Source organism: Eretmochelys imbricata, chromosome 1 (assembly GCF_965152235.1).
Source record: "Eretmochelys imbricata isolate rEreImb1 chromosome 1, rEreImb1.hap1, whole genome shotgun sequence".
Classification (NCBI taxonomy): Eukaryota; Metazoa; Chordata; order Testudines; family Cheloniidae; genus Eretmochelys; species Eretmochelys imbricata.
Window position 1 is genome coordinate 15,707,231 of NC_135572.1, and position 24,869 is coordinate 15,732,099.

The 24,869-nt window shown below is 40.0% G+C and overlaps 1 protein-coding gene across 1 annotated transcript in view; it reads left to right on the forward strand.

Annotated features, from left to right (window-relative positions):
* The window catches only part of UVRAG (UV radiation resistance associated), a 166,408-nt gene that overhangs the window by 121,964 nt on the left and 19,575 nt on the right, over positions 1-24,869 (forward strand). Inside the window, exon 14 of the mRNA XM_077841751.1 lies at positions 16,244-16,335. Within this exon, the coding sequence (XP_077697877.1) occupies positions 16,244-16,335 (92 nt within the window). The remainder of the gene's footprint in view (positions 1-16,243; positions 16,336-24,869) is intronic.

The window sequence follows — 24,869 nt, forward strand, 5'->3', positions numbered from 1 at the left end:
AGAAGAGCATCCTGGCTCTAATTCTCTGGATTCCCAAAAAGGTCCAGAATACAGTAGAGGATCTTCCATCTGATCGATCTAAGTTGTTCGCAGATAGCACAGACAAGTCTCTGCTAACTTTTAAGGACTCAAGAGCTATCTTATATTCTCTTGGTATTTACATACACACCTACAAGAGAAAGATCAACAATCCCAGGTGGCCCAGAAATCTCGCCCTGCTCTCAATTCCTTACCTTTCAGAGGTTGTATGAACCACACCAAACGAGGCAGAGATTCCAGAGAAGGAAACCATCCAATTCCCAGCCTCCTGCCTCTCACTCATCTATCTCCAAGCAGCAATTTTGACAGGTCCGTCAAGGGCTCAAATTGCTATCTTTATCATCTTCAGCTGCGCAGACTCACCAGTCTTTCCCCCTTGGGCCACTGTCCTCACCACTTCACACGTGCCTGAGAGTCTATCAGTACGGGTAATTGGGTTTTGTACATCATCTCCACAGGATACACCATCCCTTTTACTACATTTCCACCCATGAATTCCCTTTTCAGGGACCCCTCTCATGAGAGCTTGCTTCGTCAAGATATACGATCTCTTACATTTGGGAGCTATAGAACCAGTCTCCAGGCAACACAGAGGGAAGGGCTTTTATTCAAGGTACTTTCTGGTACCAAAAGAGTGGAAGTTGAAGACCCATCCTAGACTCGAGACTACTCGATACCTGTGCGAAGTGGTGATTCTGTTACTAGAGCAAAAGGATTGGTTTTCAGCCCTTGACCTTAAAGATGTGTGTTTTCATATTGCTATCCACCCGTCCCACAAATGATTTAAGTTTCACTGTCAGCCAGGACCACTTTCAATACCAAGTGCTCCCCTTCAGTCTGTTGTCTGCTCTGAGGGCCTTCTATCTGGATAGGACAACGCTCATTCCACAAGTTCCACTGCCACTTTTATGGCTTCCTGAAAAAAGTGCCCATTATTAAAATCTGCCAAGTCTCTACTTTGATGTCTATATATACATTCACCAAACACTAAGCTATAACTCACTACTCCGCTTCTGATACTGTTTGGCTTTTCTGTACTTTCTTCCATACTGGACTCTGCTCTGAAGCACCCTCTGCCTTAGGTGAGTAAGGGGGGATATGATAGAGGTCTATAAAATCATAAATGGTGGAGAGAAAATGATTAAGGAAGTGTTGTTTACCACTTCACAACACAAGAACCAGGGGGTCATCTAGTGAAATTAATAGGCAGCAGGTTTGAAACAATCATAAGGAAGTATTTCTTCAGATAATGCACAGTCAACCCGTGGAACTTGTTGCTAGGGGATGCTGTGAAGGCCAAAAATATAGCTGAGTTCAAAAAAGAATTAGATACGTTCATGGAGGATAGGTCCATCAATGGTTACTAGCCAGGTTGGTCAGGGATCGTGCTCTGGGTGTCCCTAAATCTCTGAGTGCCAGAAGCTGGGAGTCGATGGGATGGATCACGTGATAAATGACCCTGTTCTGTTCATTTCCTCTGTAGCATCTGGCACTGACCATGATCGGAAGACAGGCGAATGGGTGAGATGAATCATTGCTCTGACCCAGTATTGCTGTTCTTATTCAGCATGACAGTTCCCATTGTACTTGGAAGAAAATGAGCTAAATAACTAGAACCTGTGATCATGCAGTAGTTACTGAAATAACAAACTTTATTTATATTGGACCATCAAATACAAATTAATTGAATATCAACCAAGGAGACATTACCCATTATAGTTTATACGTTGACAAATACTTGTTTAAACACAAATTTCTTTGGTAATTGATAAAAGTGGGAAGAGTGAGTAGAAGCATGTGTAAAGTGGGTAGAAGTGTTTGCACACTGCCACCTGTGGATCAACATGTTGAACCAAGCAATGACTTATAATCTATAGTAGTTAGCAAAGAAAGCAAGTGAAAGAGGCCTGTGGTTTAGCTTAGCACAAAATTGTAAAGAGGGTGATGTTTGGTGGTGGTCATGTTCTCCAAAATTTCCTTTTTCAGTGTTAAATTATTAATGTAAAGCTGATCACGTAAAGGAAATTAGATTATGTATCCAAACAAAAATCTTGTTTAACTTGTAATGACTTACGTTTCTCCTTGGGCTTTTGACCCTCTTTCAATCCTTGATGTAATGGTTACTGTAATGTAAAAGTTCACAATGAATGAGATCATAGGAAATGAATGTGCCCATGTCTTGGAATCCAGTAAAATAACTTCATGATACTGAGGAGTTTAAAAAGTACTAAGGCATCAACTTTGAAGTTATAACTTAAGCAAAACTGTGGGATAACAATAAAAAAATAGCTTCAGTTCAATTCTGTGCATTTGGGGTTTTTTGGCATTTTTTTAAGCTGGTAACTGCACTATCTAATTGCTTTTTTAAATTTATGCTGTGAAAAATAATCATGGCGTATGAGACACCTCCGTGAGGCCCCTGACTCTGTACTTCATCACTCTTTTTATAAGAAATCTACTAACCAGCAAGGTTTATAGGAATACTTCACTTACATAAGTAGCCTTTTCCCCCCAATCTTTCTTTCACAATTGTTTCCCATGTCCTTATTAGGATACCAAATAAATTCAAACTGTGAACACTAATATAGGCTACCTCTCTGGAGGGGTATTGTGTTTACTTTCGTGGAAGATTTCACTAGTATCTAAGTCTGTGGGTCCAAGAGGAAATGCAATTTTTGGCTCATCTAAATGATTAAGTATACAGTGTGTTGTGCATGCACGCAAACACATCCTCTTATTTCCCATAACTTTATTTACATAATACCTATGGGCAGTCTCCACTAAACAAAATTGCAGTGAAAGCAAAATCCAGTATTAAACATCAGCTTTTCTCAATTTCAGTTTTAAGAATTATAGAACCATAGTTCTGTTACTATCTGGGAAAGGGTTGCAGATCACTGAAATTTACAAATTAGAGATTAAGCAAACAATCGAGGGTGGTGCGTCACTATCAGCTTTGTTCAGTTACTTTGACAATTGTGGTTTTAATTTGCTGACTTATCATAATGGATCAGAAAATGTACTTTTAATTATTTTTACAAAATGCAAATGCCTAGTAATATGAGACTTCCGCAGTGCTCTAGTGTTAAAGATTGAAAGATGGGGAACAAAAATCAATTATGTTTGTGGATTATAGTCAGTAGGTTAGTGTAGTTTTGCTGTTCTTGGAAGATAAAGCCAAACTTTCCCCTTTCTATGCAGAGTACTTTTTCCCCCAAAAAAATTTTTATTGCTGCTACAAGTGAATAGTAAAATCATAACCTCTTAGGTAAAAAGGATACCAAGAAAAACAGTTTAAAAGGTTATTGGTCACTTAAGCTGCATCCACATAGACTGTACAAAAGCATTGAAATAAAATTGTAAAGCACACATTGAAAGGTTGTACAAAATTTGAAGCAAGTCAAACAAAGCAAAAGGGATCTCAGTTCGTCCAAATATACCAGTAAGGATATTGTAGTTTGGTTTCTCAGTCAGATCAATTTTATACATTGATCTCCCCTGACATTCAGATGGACCATGAACTGAATTCTAAATGGGAGGAGGAGATACAGAAACCACCAGCCACAGTTGTCCCCAATTCGAACCCTGACAATCTCAGTGAAGAGACCAGTTATTGAACTATCTCTTGGCCTCTATTTGTTACATACCAGGTGAGGCAATATGGGGAAATTTGCAGTATCTATTTCCCTTTCTGTACACTTCAAAAACATCAGTTTCTAGAGCTGACAACTGGGCACCTTTCACAGGCTATCAGTGCATTCTAAAGAAAACAAAGAATCTAAGTTTCATTGTTAAAGAAACTGAATTAGGTCAATTACAGCAGTGAACTGTTCTGTGAGTAAAACAGTATCAAACTTGGCTGCTTTGATTGTTGTATGCTGTATGCATTACTGTCCTTTCAGAGTTCTGATGGAACGCTTTTGGGTGGTTGTTGCAGGTCAGCGGTCAGAAAGCCAGCAGCTCAGCATGAGGCACCCTGCGCTAGGCTAGTACCTCGCTCTGTGGATCAATGGAGGGCTTTAGTCTCCAGGGCTGTCAATCAAGTGCCTGTTTTATGAGCTCTAAATTCACAACTAAATTGCGGATCAAAAACCTGCACTTCAAGGTGGCTTTCAGAGAGATTCATAGTAGTCAGATCCAGTTGATATGGGGAGGTAGGGCTGTCACCTTAAGATCCAAGCTAACAAGTTTTTTTTTATAAAGAGGGGAAATGGTTTTATGTACATGTAGTTTATTCAGTGTTCAAGGAACTGCCACAGAAATGGAGGCAATCCTTGATTTGTTTCCACAACTCTTCATTCAGCTCTTGTCTTTCTGGTTATGTCCTTTCTAAAAGCATACCAGGGATGGGTTTTCATGGTGGGTTTTTTTACTCAAACTTGTATTTTTCTCAGAACAGACTTGAAGATCTCTCTGTAGCTTGAAAACTTTTTACCAGCAGAAGTTGGTCCAATAAAAGATATTACCTCACTCACCTTGTCTCTCTTTAATAAAATATAGGCAGGCAACATGCTAGTGAGCAAATAATCTGAAGTTTTATAATTTCCCCACAAAAAATATAAACACAGAGGATTGTTTATATAGCAACAGGCATAATTTCACTGATTCCCCAAGGTTGTTTATATAGCAGCAGGCGTTATAACAACACTTTCTATTTTGATTATTGCGTTGCTTAGTCATCCAAATCGTGACCAACACTCTTTCATACTAAGAAAAGAGAACCAGGATCTTGTAAAACACCTAACTCTGCCATTTTTATTTTTTTATTTTTTTTATTTTATTTTTTTTTGGTATCCCAGTATTTATTATATCAGAAACCCTTATAAATGGCTGGCTTCTTACCAACTCTGTAGAATTCATTCAGAGAACATTTTCTGCCTCTATTTCTCAGCTTTCACATTTTTAAATTTGTGGAACATGTTTATTTTCTCCAATTCGTGTGTACCAACAAGAGATTCAGATGATCATTTATCTGAACATACTTGAGAACTACAATTGAGCTATGCAGTTGCAATTGCTGGTATAAGTCTATTAATACTTACATTAACATGCCCAGAGAATGAACAACGCTCTTTAAAATCGAGATAAATACTGTTATAGGGGAAAGTGCTGCATATGTTAATTGTTAAACTTTAACTCTGACATTTGTTTAGTATCTAAAAATGTCTACTCTTCTTACAGATTAGGAAAAAAAGTTGCAAGCTTTCAGTCTAAATTATGGCTTTAAGAAATTTAAGCCATGTGGTAATGAGAATCTAGCTGTCCTGTCTGTGTTTGGAAAAATGTTTCTACACATCCTAGAATAAAGAGAACAAATTAGTATACTGCAGGGGGACCTAAAACAATAAATAAATTTTGAAGAAACAATGAACAGATAAATACAGAGTGGCAGCAATCAACTGAACTCTCAGCTAAGTATGTACTAACCCAGCCACTACATACTTCTTGCTGAACTTAATTAATGTTTTCTATAATATCCTATTAATCATCCCAGTGTTCATCATTCTAATGTTCTATGTTGAAACTGTCTCAGCTTCCTGTGCACTTAAATTGTCATTCATTCTGTGTACCCGTTTTTCAAAAGTGGCAGTGTCCTCCGTATAATACAAGCTGTTCTTTCAAGTGTGGCAACAACATATTTCCCAGAAGTACAGAGGACCGTTCAAAAATCTAATTCTTCTAGCCAGCCAGTCTTGGAATCCACAGAAGGTCTCCATAAAGAAACAGAAATACCAAGATTGAGTCTTTACGTAAGCTAATACAAAGTAAAGTAAATTCAGAATATAAAAGAGGAAAACGATGTAATATGTAGTGGATAATTATAGAAGTGTAAGCCTGCAATGAGTCACATTTACTGTCTTGCTGTTGTACTCGGGTAAACCATTTACCCATCAGAGTTCTAAAGAGTTGTCAGCCGGGTAAGATAATTGCAATTATAAAAGCTTTGTATAAAGACCCCTTCAGTGCCATAAGAATTGGTGGAAAATTTAAGTGACTGGTCAGGTCAGTTTGGTGTAAGACAAGGGACATGGAATCATCATTGCTTTTCATCGTGTTCTTAAACTGGACATTAAAAATATTAGACAAGTTGGAGAGCATGGCTTTGCTTATGTAGATAACATAGTACAACTGGTAGATATGGCTGAATTAATGATACTCTTTGCTACCTTAGAAAATTGGTGTGGCCAACTTGGACGGATAGTGAAATGCCAAGAAGATGAAGTGGTTGCATCTTGGAAAAGGGACAACAGATAATGTTGAAATGCAGCAGCAGTGTAGAACAAGTAGAATCTGTTGTATACTTTGGAATCTTGATCCGTGTTAATGGTGCCATCAAAGCAAGTTTAAAAGGAGATGTGCCTTAGCCACAAGAGCTGCACAGAAATTGACAAAATTGTGGACTGATTAAAAACATTGTTTGATACCAAAATGAAAATTAATCACACTAGTGTTCCAACAGTCTTACTCAGTAGTCTGGAAGTAGCTGCACTAAAAGGAACAGACATCTGAAAGCTAGAGACAGTATAAATGAGCTCTTCAAAAGATGGAAGGTGTAAAATGGAATGATTTTAAGACTAAGGAGAATGCGATGTGAAATTAGGGTACTATTGCAAAGGTTATGACGGTGGGGACACTGCAGAAGACAATCACGATAAAGTGCAAGAGAAGATGCAAACACAACCAAGGTCATTTGTACCCAAATGGCAGAACATTGTATGCAGGGACATGACCAGACTGGGCTTAATGGAGGAACAGGCCATGGACAGGAACAAAATGGTGATGCAATATTGCTCCTTCTGTCTGCAAAGATGTTCTGGGATGAAAATATTTTGTAAAGTTAGACTATCTTGTTTAGTAGTCTGTTTTTTCCCCTGAGACTTCAATTTGCCCTGTACTGATTTTCTGCCTATACAACTAATGTATTTTTTCCTTATTTCCTCAAGATTATTTTGTTGGAACTCTGTCATCTAGTGCTGAGATGTTTAAACATCACTGGGCCAAAAACAACTGATGCAATTTGAGGAAGTGAAGAGAAAGCAAAATAATTAGAAAATAAAATGGCAAAAACCTCTAATTTTCATAAATTTACAATTTACAATTGTTAACCAGAGTTAGTTACTTGCCAGAGTTAGTTACTTTGGAATACTCTGGAATTGAAAGGTTCTGTACAAATCCCAGTTCTCTCCTAAATGTACTTTCTTGGTTCAGGGAATGACTCTGCTGGTACCTTAAAGAGTTAATATATGTTTTAGTAGTTAAAAACCATGGGTGGGGGGAGGTTTGATTGGTGGATTGGGCATTGAATTGGAATGAGTTCTGCCACTGACCTACTGTGTGACCTTGGGCAAGTAAATTAATCTCCTTGCCTGTTCCCCTTTCACCCTTTGTTTTGACTATTTAGATGATTTGTTTGCATTGCAGTATTATCTAGGCAACCCAGTCATAGACCAGGGCCCATTCTGCTACCCATTGCATAAACAGAACAAAGACAGTCCTTGCTCCAGAGAGTTTACAATCTAAATATAAGGCAACAGATTGGCCTAAGGGACAGGGAAGTACAAGGAAACAATGGGACATATTGATCACCATGACAGGTAGTGGTCTCAGTAACTGCCTGTTCTGTGTTTTGTTTAGGGCCTCACTGTAAAGGGGAGTTTTAAGGAGGGATTTGACAGATAGTGGAAGGGGCTGTTTCACTGTGTACACGTAGTACCTAGCACAGTGGGCCCCCATCTTGGCTAGGGTTATAGTTGTTTATAAATTTTAAGTGGTAGAATTTAGGAGATGGAGACTTCACAATTCAGTAATGCTCTTTCATTATCAGTGGGACATTTTGCTGCAGTGGTCTCCAAATTGTGGGGCATGCCCCCCCACCCCCAGGAGGTCACAGTGGGGACAAATTTACCTCGCATCCTAAAACAAATGGCCAGTTTCTACTCATTCTTGTCCAAATATAACGGGAAGAGGGAAACCCTGTTGGAATGGGCAACTTTTGGTGGTAGCAATGAAATCTTTGATAGCTGGAAGTTCAATACAGCTGTCAGGACTGCACAAATTCACTCATCCCTACTGTTACTTTTGTCTCTTTCCTTCCTTCGCTTCACCTATGCCTCACACTTCATTGTGCCCCTTCCTGTGTGCTCCTGCTCTATCTTTTTGCCTTCCTTGATGCTTTCTTTGGACCTACCAGTCACTATCTCCATATGTATCTCTCTTTAAAACTCCAGTGGCATAGCCTGCTTGTATTACAGGGTCTCAATAACTTACTTTCTGAAAGCATTTAACCTCTATTTGGGTTTTTTCAAATGGCAGTGCTGTGTTGTTTTTATTTTCACTGAGGTTTTTACATTGGGATTTTGTTTTTCAGTATTTGAGGCTGGGTTATGGCATGTTGTAAGGAAGAACCTCATTAAATTGCCTTAATAAAGGGAAGACCAAGTTGGGAAATAGGACTAAATATGTAGTGACATAACTAATGGCTTTACTACTTCAGCTGAAGGGGTGAGAATTTAATAACAGCAAAAAAAATTCAAATAATTGAAGAGCCTTTTTTTCTGATGATCCCTGTGACTAGCTGTAGTCTTGTTTTATGTTCATGTAATTATCATCTAGTACTAGTTGCAACATTTAAAGCACTTTTCTGTGTAATTGCCTAAAGATGTCCATACAGAAATAGATCATGTAGTTTTCCATGGGGAATAGAAAACAGCCCTTTGATACAATAAGACATACCTAAAAACTGTCCTGGATTTAATTTGACAGATCTCCCAAAATTTGGGAGGTGGGGAAGGATTTTATTTTGCTGCTGACCCTTTGGTTGGATTGAATCCACGCCCCATTCAGTCTTAAACCCATTGCATGTACAAAAACCCTTCTGTGCACTCTTAATTTCTTCTGTTAAACTGTGCCATAACAGAAGTTGGTACTACAATAAAGAATAAAGTGTCTCTATGGAAATGGCTTAGCAAGTATCTTCATCTGGAACTCTCTGCTCTGGTGTAGGTGTGTTTCTGTGGATCAGGTTCTATACCAAAGATCCATTTCGTCTTGGTCTGAAGTGCAGCAAAGCAATCGTGTATTAATTGTATTGCTATTTTTCTTTGTGCGTTGCATAGCAACAAAGAATACCTCTGGGTCAATGTAGTCAGTATGGTTTATGACATAGGACACTTCTGTCCATTTCAGCTTGCTACACCATTCACAAGTACTTAGTCAAATAAGTATGGTAGTGGTGTTTAATTTAGAATTAAAGAGTTTAGAGCAGGGGTGGGCAAACTTTTTGGCCTGAGGGCCACATCTGTATACAGAAATTGTACGGCAGGCCACAAATGCTCATGAGATTGGCGGTTGGGGTGCAGGAGGGGTGAGCGCTCTGTGGTGGGGCCAAAAATGAGTTCAGGGTGTGGCAGGAGGCTTCAGACTGAGTCAGGGGGTTGGGGTGCGGGGGGGGGGGGGTGTGAGGGTTCCGGCTGGGGGTGCAGGCTCTGGATTGGGGCTGTGGATGAGGGGTTTGCGGTGCAGGAGGGTGCTCCGGGCTGGGACCAAGGGGTTTGGAGTACAGATCAGGGCTGGGGCAGGGGGTTAGGTCATGGGTGAGTGGGGTTCAGAGGTGCAGGCTCCCGGCAGCACTTACTGGAAGCAGTGGCATGTCCCCCCTCTGGCTCCTACGTGGAGGCATGGTGCCGAGTGGCTCTGCATGCCACCCCATCCACAGCCACCGTCCCTGCAGCTCCCATTGGGCACGGTTCCCAGCCAGTGATCACTTTGGGGGGGGGGAGAAACTCGGGGTGGGGGCTGTGTGCGGAGCCGCCTTGTCCTGGCTGCCCTTACCCATAGGAGCCGGAGGGAGAACATTCTGCTACTTCTGGCACGTGCACGGAAAGGCCCGGACCCCGCTCGCCGGCTGGAGCGCAGAGCGGGGCAAGCCCCTGGTGGTAGCTCAAGGTCCGGCTTAAAAGGTCCGACAGGCCAGACGTGGCCCATGGGCCATAGTTTGTCCACCCATGGTTTAGAGGGAATTGATCAAGCTTCAGGAAAGATTAGTGGTCTTTTTGTTTGTTTACCAAATGAACACCCTTAAATTTATACTTCGGCTGAGAAGATTTTAAGTTCAAAGCTAAGAGTCAGCAAATACCATAAAAGAGGAAGATCAGTGGGTGGAATCCATCCCATTGCAAAAAGCACTTAAATAGGAATTAAGGGTCTAGGCTCCTCGTACTGGTCCTGTACACTGTAGTAAATCTGACCCCAGAAACAGGCAGTCATCAGCCTCACTGCTTGCATACCTGTGAATATTTAAGATTAAAATGAAAACAAAATCCTCAGGATTCAAGGGCCGTAAAGACCTGCCAACACCTCACAAAACCTTAGATGGCTTAGATCCTGATTATTTGGGAGAGACCAAGAAACTAAGGACTGTTCTACTCGAGAAACTTGGTGGTTTAGTAAATTCATAAAAATAATCAGATCCCTAAGTGACATTAATGTACTGGCAAATTTTCTACTGTAGATGTAGTTATATTGGCAAAAATGTGTTGGTATTGCTTACTTTGTTTGGGGAACTGGTATAAGCTATGCCAACAAAAGTAGTTTGCTGGTATAGCTGTGCTGGCAAACCTTTTCTAGTATAGACAAGGCCTAAGGCACTTGGATTTCTAGATTTAAACATTTCAGTGTTACTAATGGTGAGTCTTTTAGTAGCAAGTTCTCTTCCCCTGCTGGTCAGGCAAAGCCCTAATTTACTGACATAGCAGGTATAGTAGAAAGCTCATTTCTTTACAAAAACATGGGGCATTCACAAGCATGTATTTTTAATCGGTCACTTTGATTCTTGATTTTGTTAGGAAAATGTTAAGAGTAAAAATTTTGGTATAAGATCCCCAGGACCCTGGAAAACTAAATTCTGATTGACATGTTATACTTTTGCATTTCTTTTTATTGCTTCGATAAATTGCATGAAAATGTACCCTACTTCTGTGGATTTTATCATCACTTTCCTTGCTCTCTGCTTGAAGTTTGATTAGTTAATGGTTGTACATTTCTCTGGAGCTGTAAAATACTATATACTTGTTTACCTATTTTTATTAATTTTATTCTGTATTTATAAATTCTTTAGGTTTACTTACATTAAAATATTCATACACTTGTCACGTGACTTGTCACACAACACCAGAACTTTCCTTAACTTTCCGAAAGAACCTTCCTCCATTAAGTCACAAACTATAAAAGGAATTTAGCCAGATTGGTAATTCCTAGGATGCTCTGAATATCACTCCTCCTCTTATGAAAGGATTGTGGATCTTAAATTGCCACAAGTGATTAGGACTACATTTTTTTTATATCTCCTCTGGAAAAAACAGTACCTCATCACTACCTCTCTGCATCATGCTGGGTTGTTGGTTCACAACTGAAATTTAGTTCCTTTCCTTACTAACTTGATTCCTTTCCTTTAGTAAAAACAAATATTACCCCTTGCTCTGTTCTTGCAATCTAGACAAGAGTACAGGAGATGGATTTTATGGAGTTTATACGTAAGTTGGTGTGGCCCATGGACTCCTTGGTCCCAACTGACAGAGGGCACAGGGTTATACAAGGATCCTTTGTGTCAGATATATGCATAATAGTTCAACAAAGGGTGGCATGTAAGGTTGCTATCAAGAGCCAGTAACCCACTGGTCCTCATAATCAGATATATGTACAGATAATCTTAAATCATAGAAATGTAGGACTAGAAAGGACCTCAGTAGGCCACCTAGTGCAGTCCCCTGCATGGAGGCAGGACTAAGTATTATCTTGATTTATAGGTGTTTAGCTAACCTGTTCTTTCAAACCTCTAGTGATGGAGATTCCACAGCCTCCCCAGGTAACTTTTTCTAGTGCTTAAATACCCTGACAATTGGGAAGTTTTTCTAATGTCTAATCTAAATCACCCTTGCAGCAATTAAAGACCATTACTACTTCTCTTGTTTTCAGTGGTTAAGGGGAACAATTTATCATCCTCCCCTTTGGAACAACCTTTTATGTTCTTGAAGACTGTTGTCCCCCCTCAGTCTTTTATCCAGAATAAACAAACCCAGTTTTTCAGTTTTTCCTCAGAGGTCATGTTTTCTAGCTCTTTAATCATTTTAGTTGCTCTCCTCTGGACTTTCTCCAGTTTGTCCACATCTTTCCCGAAGTGTGGTGCCTAGAACTGGACACAACCCCTTCAGCTGAGGCCTAATCAGTTCTGAGTAGAGTGGAGGAATTTCTACGTATGTCTTGTTCAGAATGCTGCTGCGAATACATCCCAGAATGAAGTTCGCTTTTTTTGCATCAGTGTTACATTGTTGACTGATGCTTTGTTTTTAATCCTCTAAACCGCCCCTCCCATCCCTAAGCCCCCCCCCCCCCCCCGCCGATCTTTTTTCTGCAGTAAATCCTCCTAGGAAGTAATTTCCCATTTTGTATTTATGCAGTTGATTATTCCTTCGTAAGTGTGGTACTGTGCATTAGTCCTTTATTGAATTGCATCCTGTTTTATTTCAGACCATTTCTAGTTCTTCCCATTTATTCCCAATACTACTTGCTGTAGTATACCGAAATCTAAGATGTTTGTTAGATTTTTCCTTTTTATTCCCTCTTGTATGTCCTTTGTCCTTGCATTGAAATAGTTACATATCTATACCGAAAATTAGGTGTTGGAGTTAGGGCAGGTCACCAGAAGGTGACATTCCTTGGAAATGTTCCATTCAGGCAGGAGGAAAGACCCCTATCCCTGTCTGGCCATTTGTGTATGCCTCACAATGTAGGCCTGTTTGCATCCTGGGCCACATGCAAATTATGAGGTTGTAAAAACTGCAAGAGGAAATCTACAGGAAGGGAGATATATAAAAGATGAAAAAATTGTTCTGGTATATCTTGGAATGTAAAAGGACGCACTGAATCCTTCACTGAGGCCAACTTTTTAAATAATGACATCTAGAAGAATTCTTGCCAGGAGTTAATGCTTGAGTTATCACAAAACCTAAAGTAGCCAAAATAATATTTAACAGCTATACTTCATATTTACCTTAACACATTTCAAAGACCATGAATTATTCAGATGGACTAGAAAGGAAGACTTGTTCTAGCAAGACCTGTTTTCTGCTGCATGCTTATTTCAAGCAGTGTACCACTTCCTAAAGATAAAGAGCTGACTGTGTCAAATTTTGTTACAATGTATAGGGTCCCACAAGTTCAAATTGGTTTTAAAATCAGCAAATGATTCCTATAGTTATTCTTATAGGTCACAAATATTTAATTTATATTTTTAATACTCCTAAACCACTGACAGAAGTTATATATGTAGATACAAAGAAATAACATGATTCTAATAGATACCATAGTTTCAAAGCAGCCATGTGGTCATTGCATACCTTCTGCAAGATGGTAAAAGCAATTATGCAAGCTATACTTCTGATGGTATTCCTAACTAAAGAAATTTAAGTAGGATTGAAAGTCCACAAGTATAGTGACACTTGCCAGATGTAACTTCAGTTAATCTTCTGCAATATTGACCATAAATATCTAAGGGTAAAAGAGTCTACATATTGAACTACACTAGAAATAATGAAATTTGCTCCATCAGATGTCTTGCTAAGGCTCTGTACTGTAGTATGGCAGATATTAATCCCGCATGGAGTTTGCAGTACAGCATATCTGCATAAGAAAAGGCCAAATTTTTAACATGGGTCCAACTGGAAGACTGTTCCGTGGCATTTATGAATTAACCTGATATAAAATTGAGTTAGAAAGAGTGCTGTTGTCCATATTTAATTTTGGAGAGTCTTTCTTATCTACAGTCTTCTGATCCTGACTATTCAAAATGGGTGCATGCCTGCCTTAAAGGGAAAAAATCCCTTAATCCTGTCCTTTTTATGTTATGAAACCTTAGAATTTAAGAGTGACTTAAAAATTTGGGTATTTTGCAAACATTTGGCTGTGATAGTAAGGTCCAAATGTAATGTCATTAGCATTTTTTTTTAGTTTAATGTTTTCCTTTGCTCCAAGATAGTTCTTTGTTTAGCCAAATCCAGTGTAATCCTACCAGGAGAGTGCGGATCATTTGGTAATTTACGTTGTATGGTTGTTTTAATCCAGGTTCTGTCACTGGAGTGGAAGGTATGCGTCACAGCCCACCATAGTATATAATTTCATGTCCATATGGAAATAATAAACTCTGCATTAAGTGGCCTCCTGTCACGCAATCCAGTATTTGGAATTTATTTTTTCCAAAGCAATTTTTTCCTTCTTAAGCGCAGATGACAATAGAAATAATTCTCAGTGCCAAGATTTTTTTTAAGAACAAAAATTGTATTTTAAAAAAAGAAAACTATCAAATAAGAATTATTTGCTGATTTGAGCATACTCAATCTCCATGGTTTCCCAAGGTATATTCATTTACGCCCCAGTTCAACAAGATATTTAAGCAGGTGTGTAACTTTAAATATGTGAGGAATGTCTTTGACCTCAGTGAGGCTTTTACTTGCATGCTTAAATACCTTACTGAATCAGTGCCTATGTGCAGGTGTAAAGCAGTTATTTCTCAGAAATGCAGGGTTTTTTTTAATATGACTTTGAATCCCACTTATGGCAATGTTCATTAAATGTAAACATCATTTATCAGACTGAGACTGGCTTATTCCAACAGATTGTGTTCTAAAAGTTTAATTTTAGGGATGTCTTTCCTAGTATAATCCAGGGCAGGAGGATAAATTTCACTCTAGAAGCCTCCCTGAAGGTTTAGAATGTAGGAACAAATATTGGGTATGAACTTCTAGGAAACTGCTATAGCAAAATGCTGTGCAGAGTAGTGTTTAACAGTTTAATAAGCACAAATACTTAACGGTGTAATTTTAAAAATATTGTATCTATTGTGTAATAAGGCATTTAGTGTGTTATGAAGTGACAGATTTTTTCTTCTGATAGAGGCTGTTCAAGACCAGATACCCAGGTAGTAGATTAATTGGATTATGGCATGTAGGTTACATATTTAGATTTACCCAGCATTGTCCACTCAGAGTTCATTGTCTAAAATATTCTTGCAGCCTCTCAAACTCCCCTTCCCTCTCCCCCAATTCCCCACTGTCAACAGTTGAGTGTGTGTTAACAAATGAACTACTCAACTTAATTTGTATAACTGAAGGTAGTTTCTACAAATGCAAACTTGATTAAGACTCTAATGGTCTTTCATAATCCAAAGGCACTAATCTTAAAAGAACCTGATTTTTAGTTTCAGGATGACTAATAATTTTCCAAGTGGATAGTTAGTATTTTCTAGTCACTGACATTATGCTAGCTAAATTAAGTTTATGCTTCAGTTTCTCATTTATCAGAGAGAGAGGATTGAAGCATTTCACAATTTGATAAGAAATAGTGCACGTAACCGTGTGAGCCTCTTTGATCAGTTGACACACACATGTGAGTTATACTTTGATCAAGTAATCTTTAGTTGAGCTGTCAGGAAACACGCTTTTCCCCCTTTTTTATTACTTTAAACTACGTTGTATCTCTGTTTGTGATGCCACGTTTGACAGAACTAGTAGGTAGTGCATCTGCAGTGAAATAGACACAATATAGCCTTACCTAATTTTGTTGATTATAAATAGATCACAAGGAGTCATTTAAGTGGCACGTGTGGGGGAATTACCGACAGGGTTAACTATCAAAAACTGTTGATGCTGGAGTAATTTCTAATACGCTATACCAAAATTATATCTCATACTATTTAGCATAGAATTATTTTCATTGTTTACACATGGGTATTCTCAAACTATCTGCTTTTTTAAAGCTACGAAGGTAGGAATGCACTACTGAAATATAAGCCCCAGCCCGTGTTTTATCAGTCTATTTTACAAGGAGAGCACATTCACGCTGTATGCAGAAAACAAAGTAGTTCGAGTATGTAACAAGGATTAATGATCAGATGAACTGATTATTTTATCCAAGTCATCGAGGGGTTTTCTAACCCATTATTGTGGGGAGTCAGTTTACATTTAAAATATTCCTAACTAAAGGAGAGCATATTTATTATTCTCCCTTTTCCCCATTTTGAATTGATTGGTTATCCTTCAGTTCTAATTTGCAAAGCTAGTAAATTTACTATGCAGCTTTTTATTCTCCCACCTTTGAAATACAGTCTAGTGCTCAGCAAGCCCTACTAATTCTAACAATTCTTTCTTTGTAGCTTAGATATCAACATGGATTGGGTACTCCAGACCTAAGGCAAACTCTTCCTAACCTGAAAAACTTCATGGAGCATGGGCTAATGGTCAGATGGTAAGTGCCTCTGTTTCACCAATTAACGTAAGTAATACAAAAGTAGGGAGAACACAGTGAGGGCTACGGTGATTGTCACAGAGAATGAGGCTTTGGAACCAAAAATGAAGCTGGTGAGGATATCTTAGTCAGCCAGAGCCCCATGGCCTGATTGTTGCCAATATATACATTGTAAAGAGGGAGGAACATTTAATTACATACAAGAGCAATGCCAAGAGGTTCCAGATCAATTATTTTCTGACAAGAAGAGATCTAAAAAATGTCAGACTGTAAAGTGATACTAGGAGCTAAGATTGTGGAGCAGCATAGATTGCTTGTAATGGACTTTTGTTTCCCCACTAGCCTTTCACGCAAAAGAGCTGCGGAACAAAGGCTAAAGTGGTGGAGGCTTGTGGATAGGAAAGTCAGTCTGAGATTTAAGGAAGAGGTGCCATGGAGATTGGACAATGACTGACCATGATGATACCACCTAGGCTTGGGGAGAAATATCCAAACATGTTACAGAAAGGGCACAAGCTGCTTGTTGCCAGCAGAAGGAGGGTAATTTCATGGCATTGAAATGTGGTGCTGGTGCCAACTATGTAATGGAGGCAGTAATGAAGGAGGAAAAAGGGTTTACGTAATGACCAAAAGAACAGTGGAAAGTTACGAAGAATACAAGCTGGTAAAGAAAATAGTAAAAAGAGTGGCTGTGGAAAGTAAGGTCAGGCATTTAAAGCCTTATATGCAAGACTACTAAAGAAGGAAGGGGTAAAATAAATATATAGATTAGGCAAAGAAGCACAGAGCACTTGAGCTGTGAAGTGGGTCAAAGATGAAAATGGAGAAGTACTGGTGTAGGAAGGTGGGATCATTAGGACATGGCAATGCTTTTATGAGAAACTGCTCAGTGAAGAAAATGCGAAGAAACCATTGAGGGGAAGTATGAGCAAGCACCAGCCTCATAAGACCTATTACCATGGTGGAGATGATGCTGAAGTGCTAAAGATGATGAAATGTGGGAAAGCAGCAAGACCTGACAGTTCGCCATTTGAGGCATTAAAGTATTAGTCCGTGAGGGAGTGGTGGTTAACTTTTTCAGCTTCATTCTCAACTGGAAAAATGCCTGAGTAGGGGAAAAGCACATTGATATCTACCTTCAAGTGTAAAGGAAATGTGCAGGAATGTAGCAATTACTGACCCATCAAGTTAACGAGTCGCACAATGGAAATGGCTGGAAAGAATTATCGAGGAAAGATTTCATGAGGAACTGGAGCATCGACGAACTGACAACCAGTTTGGGTTTATGCCAGGAATGTTGTCAGTGGATGCAGTGTTTGCACCTGAATATTGTAGGAGAAGTATAGGGAGAAACTCAAGGAATTGCACTTAGTGGTTTTGGATTTAGAGCAGACTTATGACAGAGTTCCTAGCGAATTGTTATTGTGGTGCCTGCAGTCATGCTCTCTGCTGGAAACGTGTTCAGACTATCATGGACACACATGAGGGTAGCACAACAATAGTGAGAAGCAGCTGTGGCTACAGGGAGTCATTTGCTGTGAGGGTATGTTTGCATCAAGGATCAGCCTTAAACCCGTTTCCATTTGATTGTAATGGACTCCTTGACCTAAGAAATTAGGGGAAGAGGCTCCATGGAGCATGGTTTTCACTGATGACATGTTATGAACTAGAAAAGAACCTAGAACCATGGAGGGCTCTGTGACTGGTTTACTCCTCGGAGAATTCTGCTCCCAAAAAAAAAAATTCTACATAAAAAAAAAAAAATTCTGTACACAACATTTGAAAATTCTGCATATTTTATTTTTCCAAATGTGTGTTATGGAAAATTAAACACAATTACAGTCAGTCAGTCATGATTGAGAACAACATTGCAGAATGTGCAAAATAATTTGTCCCTATCCGCATGCAGTTTTGTAGGGAATTCTCTAGCATGAGAAGCTGGTGTAGCTGTTTTTGATGCATGATGTGAAGGCCGTTCATGTCGTGCAAAAGGACGAACATCCCTTTGCCCTTTGGTAACTTCAAAAGGACTTGGCTAGGTACTTCAGAAAGTGCTTGGTTGTGATTGTCCTAACATTATATTGACTGCTTGATAAATGTTTTATTTGCCCTCAAAGTCTTTTATTTTTAATGGGTAAGTAAAATAAATTCTGACCTGTAATCTAACCCCATTGCGCCACTTTTGGCACAGGAAAAAAGTGAGAGAGCACATAATCGTCTTAGCTGAGGATTTCCTTACTGTCATTTATAATAAGGCTCTTCTACATTACTCTGGCAATGTAAAGAAGCCTTAAAACTTTTACAGGTTTTTATGCTCCTGGGGGAATTGACTGAGAATGGGAACAGTTAACTAATAATAGGAACATTAACAATGTTACTATGTAGGCAGGCTGCTACATTTCTGCCTCAGAGAATGAGATCAATTAACTATCTATAGCACCATTAACAATGTTTTTTTCACATCAAGAAGTGTGTTTTATTTCAAACATTGAAACAGTTTTGTAGGAATTCACAGAGCAGACACTTTATTCTTCCATACCGTATCCTCTCTCAAGCAAAAACTGACTGAATTTTATTTCAATCCAATTCCTGTTATCGGCTATAAAATGAGCCTCCAGGAAATTTAAGGGATAGCACTGGCTGATTGCATTTCCAACCCTGGCAAAACAGCTGCTTGCTTCGTTGCAATGAACGAATATAGGCAGGCAGGCTGTTACATTTCTGCCTCGGGACAGAGCCTGCCTTATGCCTAACAATGATATAAATGGTCACCTTTCTTAAACAGCATTACAGGGTATAATTGAAGAAAATGGCTTATGAATCAACTGGCAAAAGATGGAATACATGTCATGCTTCGTTGAGGAAGCAATGAGAATCCAGTAAAACAAGATGGTTTATGGGGTAGTCTGTGCAACAATTTAAATATCTTGCTTCAGTGTTGAGTAGTGATGGGAATGTGGATGCAGGTTTAGGAGCCACAGAAAGAGCACTTAACATAAATGGAGAGAGTTGATGGGAATTTTCTGCCATAAGAATATACCAAATAAATTAAAGAGCAAAATGTGTATGATCATGATTAGACCAGTCATGAAGTAAGGGTCAGAATGCCAACCAGTGAGGAATAGAGAGAACTACTACTTCACACTGCCAAAATGAGAATGCATAGATGGATACTGGGTAAGACTAGAGCTGATAGACTATGCAATGAACTGGTATGAGCCATGATGCAAGTAACCCCTATTATGGAAAAGCTGAGGGAGTATCACCTGAGATGGCTATTAGGCAGGATGGTCAGGAGTGCAACCCTTTGCTCTGGGTTTGTCTCAACCTCTGACTAGATGGTTCAGAAGCTGGGGCTGGACAACTAGATGGATCACTCAATAATTGCTCTGTTCTGTTCATTCCCTCTGAAGCATCTGGCACTGGCCACTGTTGGAAGACAGGTTCCTAGGCTAGATAGACCATTGGTCTGACCCAATATGGCCATTCTTATGATGTCTGGGTCATGTGAAATGATGAAATGTGGGATATGTTGGCTATAGTAAAGAGCTAGTAGTCATGGGCCAAAGAACACAAGGAAGACCTAGAAAAAGGTGGTTTGACATGATGAAGGTTGTCTTTGAAGACACATTTGACAAGTGTGCTAGGAGACTAACAAGAGCTGCTGACCCTGACTGATGGGACAAGGCGAAGAAGAAGAAAGTAGGTGGATAATAAAATCTCCACAGGAATTTAAAATTTGTTTATGTACTTTGTAACTTCTTTACTTTGTCAGGCAATGCACAGTCAACCTATGGAACTCCTTGCCAGGGGATGTGAAGGTCAAGACCATAACAGGGTTAAAAAAAAATAAACTAGATAAATTCATTGAGGCTAGGTCCATCAATGGCTGTTAGACAGGATGGGCAGGGATGATGTCCCTACCGTCTGTTTGCCAGAAGCTGGGAATGCGCGACGGGATGGATCACGCTATTACCTGTTCTGTTCATTCCCCCTGGGGCACTTGGGATTGGCCGCTGTCGGAAGATAGGATACTGGGCTAGATGGACCTTTGGTCTGACCCAGTATGGCCACTCTTATGTTCTTAGTGTCTAAGAAGAGAGAGGTATACTTTAAAGAACCAAAGACCCAAATGATATGGCTTTAGATTGGTCACCACCTTGAACAGAATTATAAAGCAAATCAGAAGCCAGCGCAGTCCATGGAGAGCCGGTGAATAGTGCTCCACATAGTTCATGTTGGTAAGTGGTCAGCCATGTTGTATTAATTTAATTACTTTTCTCGATCGATTTAAAGATTGTACAGAGGCATCAGGAGTATAAAGTACATATGTTATACAAGCCTCTTACATTAAGCAGGTTTTTCCATGCATTGTCACTTTCATAAATCACTTCTTACCCTCTCTGACTTTTCTTTTGCTGTAGGGACACATGGTGGTGCTCTGAGTTGATTAAATGCAGGCTCCTTTACTGCTCCAGTGAACCCAACAAGTTACCTTACTCTGAAAGTTTCCATTTCAGCAAAGTAAAACTAGTAGTGTATATATGAGTTCTTCATTCCAGTCTTTTCTAAAGGAAGCCAGTGTTTTCATAGGAACACTAACCCATTAGCACTGTGATTGTCATAACCTTCTTAACATTTCTGGGTCTGTTGCATGGCTCTAAACAGACCATTCAGAGCAGGTGCTATTTAAAAGTATCCTTTTTTCTTTGCATTGGATGTAAAGTGGTACCGCTTACTGATATATTGATTTTCTTTTGATTTTAATAACCTGGATGTATCAGGAGATCTGTGTTGCTGCCCATCACTGTAGTATCTGAGCACCTTCCACATCAAATGAAATACAATAGTAAAAACCCTAGTGGAAGTATAGAACAGTCTAGTCCACTGTCTACACTGGTGTTTTTTTAAAAAAAAAAAAAGGCATGAGATGTTGTGTTAAGAGTCAAACTACAGGTGGAATATGGGAATGAGGGAGACGGATGGTGAGAGGCTTGAGTCTGAAAGCTGGTTCTGGCAGTGGAGAGGCTATTTTGGTACTTAGGTATACAGATTCTTCTAGTTTCTCAGCCTTATGGTGTATCTTGATCTCGGTTACATTTCAGGAGCCTTCCAGAATAAAATAGGCAATATAGCAACCAGAACCTTTTTAAAAAAAAAAAAAAGACCAAGCACCTGATACCTTGTAAGTCATTAGTTCTCTCTGCCCACAATGGCCCCCTGGCAGCCCTGATATGTCATTTTGTAGAAAGAAAGATCAGTCTCTTCCAGGCCAGTGATTAGATCATTACCACCCTCTTTGTCTCCCTTAACTGACCAGAGTATTATACTTCGTTAATTCTTCGAAAACACTTATCAGTAATGGACCCAGATTAGTCTCCAAATGTAATTTTACTTAGGGTTGAAAGAGAATGTTGGCAATAGGGAAGAAAAATACAAAAATAGAAAAGCCATAATAAACTTCATAGATGGGAATAAGCATCTAGATTAATGCAATCAAAAGCATTTCTATGGTGGTACTAAACAATCTACAGAATATTGAAATTCTACTTTAGTATCTTTCAGGTCCAAATTAATCCCTGGTGTAACTCAGTTGATTTCAGCAGTATTAGATCAGCTATGAAATTGGCTCACAGCCTAAAGCTTTTTCCATTTGCTAGCTCTGACCTCCTAACAAGTCACAGAAAGGAGGAAAACATATCTTGGTTATTTATATAGTATGTATCTCTGTTATGTCAGTGCTAACATGATCCACGGTTGTCTACCACTGGGCACGCTAGACCTGTGGAAAGAGAGAGGGGTCTGGCATGATTTCTGTAAGGTTTGAATCCATTTAGTAATAGTGTATACAGGATCAAAATTTTCAATCTTAGCTGAGCAGAGGTAATGTGTTTGGGACTATTAAACAGGAGTAAATTTACTCGTATAGACATAGTACTAGATACCCTTTTCCCCCTTTTTATACATAGTAGGCTTTTGAAGTACTAGTTGTGGAAACCTTCATTATCCTTTAGGGACATTGTCGTTACACAGGCAGGTATTTCCTTAGTGATGTACGGTCATTAGCAAGACAAAATACATTTTTTGGCTAGGTGATATTTCAAAACATGTATGAATGTTAGGCATGGTTCTCGGGGGGTATCAAATTACCCCAGTGAATATCTATGCCTCATTTCCTTCTCACCTCTAAGACTTGCATGCATAGTCATTCTTTTTTAGGGCTAGTGATTCTAAACAATACTTCTTAGTACTTCCTTATAAAATAAATGGAAATGGTTCTTTTCAGGAAGCATAGCTCAAGGGGGAAATTATGGACTAGATTTTCAAAGTCAAGCACTTGCTGTTGTGCACTTAGTCACATGACGGCAAATACTCAGTGTGTTTGGAAAATATCTAGCTCTTGATATAAAGCCCACATACAACACCAGCTGTTAAAATGCTGGTAAGTCACTCGATAGGCTGACTTGATAGACATACCCTACGTCTGTTGCATAGGGTAACTGTCAAGGCTTTTCCCGGTGTCTCCCAACATGAGATTGGGAGCAGCTGAGATGGTCTTTCTTGGTTTTCTTAGTTATAAGTCTTACTGAATTTTAGACTTTCATCTATACCACAAACTTATTCTTATAAACTTCTTCAGTATTCGTGTTGTTTTTACAGTTTCTCTTTTAATAGGATAATTTTTCAAGGATCTTATTCTTTTGGTTGAATTTACACAACGGTTAACTGATGCAATAGTGACCTGCATTAATGGCAGTGTTTTTCTGATAATGTGGCATCAATGACTCCTCTTTAGTGCTCTTTCCAGTTCTTTCCTATGGAAAGAAGGCCCAGGACCAGTGGGGAAAAAAATCACAACTAAAAAAGAATTGAATTTTAGTATGGATCAGGTTCATTTTTAAAATGCCACTTTTAAGGTGACATATCAGTTCAGCTAATTCATTTTGTAAATTAATTCTTTTCGAGTGATCACGTTGATTCCAATCAGTTGTGCATGCACTAGGTGTGCAGAAAGAAACTTTTTCCCTTAGCAGCTCCTGTCGGGTTGGCCAGGGAGCCTCTTGGAGTGGCGCCCTCCTGGCGCTCAATATATGTCCCTGCCGACCTGACCCCCCTTCAGTTCCTTCTTACTATCCATGGAGGCGTTGGAATTGCATTTTGCTTGCTTGCAAGTGTTCCCTTAGCTATTACTTAGTTCTACACATTTTTTTGTTTTGTAGTTAGTTTATTGTTCAGTAGTTAGGGTAGTCTTGGTGAGTGGGTTGTTCTCCCCTCACCCCACCTTGGGCTCTGGGGCATGCCTCAAGCCCAAGTATTTAAATCTTATGGTGTATGCAAGAAGCCTATGCCTAATAGCCACCCTCACGACTTGTGCTTGAGGTGTCTAGGGGGAGGTGCATCAGTCCGAGTGCTGTAAGATCTGTAAGGCTTTCAAATCCAGGACTAGGAAAGAACGTGACTTCCGTTTGAAGCAGCTATTAATAGAACCCGCACCCCCGTCCAGCAGCACCCGACCACCAAGTCCTGGGCCTGAGCTCGGTTCAAAGCGTCCTGGCATCAGTCTGCGAACCAGAAGAGGAAGGACTCTGGTGTTAGAGACCCTCAGTACTGAAGATCCCCGGCACCACAGCACCCTGGCACCGGTCAACATCCCTGGTGCCCCATAAATGCCAAAGGCGGCGGACAGAGGGCGCTCTCCTCAGAGAGCGAGACCATCCAGGGAGACTTTGCTGCCTCAGAGGAAGGACTCAACTTCCAAACAACGAGATCTCGTGCCATCAACTCCGGTGACCCAGTTGACACTGTTGAGTCTGGCACTCAGCGACTCTCTGATGCGGCACTGCTTGGTGAAGGAGTCGGAACCCCCCTCCACCCCAGATACTTTTGAGGCTGCAAAAGAGCTGATAGAAAGTACTGCACCTCAGCCTCTTTCTGTTAGAGAGAAGCCTCCAGCACCGCCTAGACGGGTGCCATCTAGAGGCAAACCTGCAATGAGGCCCTGTTTCTCACCAGACTGGCACCGTTGTATAGCCCACTCCATTCACCTGGAGGAATCTTATCTCCTGGGAGCACACAACGAGCTTGTAGACCACCTCACAAGGTCATTCCGCAGTCACGAGTGGTCCATCTGGATGGAGGTCATACATTCCATCTTCCAAAGGTGGGGGTTTCCCCAGGTAGACCTGTTCACCACTAGGAGCAACAAGAAGTTTCCAACATTTTTTTTTCTTCCAAAAGCACAGTCTGGGATCTATCTTGGACGCATTCACAAAGCACTGGGGGAACAGATTACTGTATGCCTTCCCTCCGATACCACTCGTCCACAAGGTTCTCCTCAAGATCCGCAGGGACAAGGCAGAGGTAATTCTGCTGGCTCCTGTGTGGCCACGCCAACATTGGTACGCCACGCTTCTGGAGCTGTCAGTGGGCGCCCCGATCGTGCTGTCGCTCCTCCCTGATCTGATTACACAGGACCCCGGCCTCCTGCTTCACCCAGACCTCCCTCTGAAGGCCTGGAAGCTTCATGGTTAAAT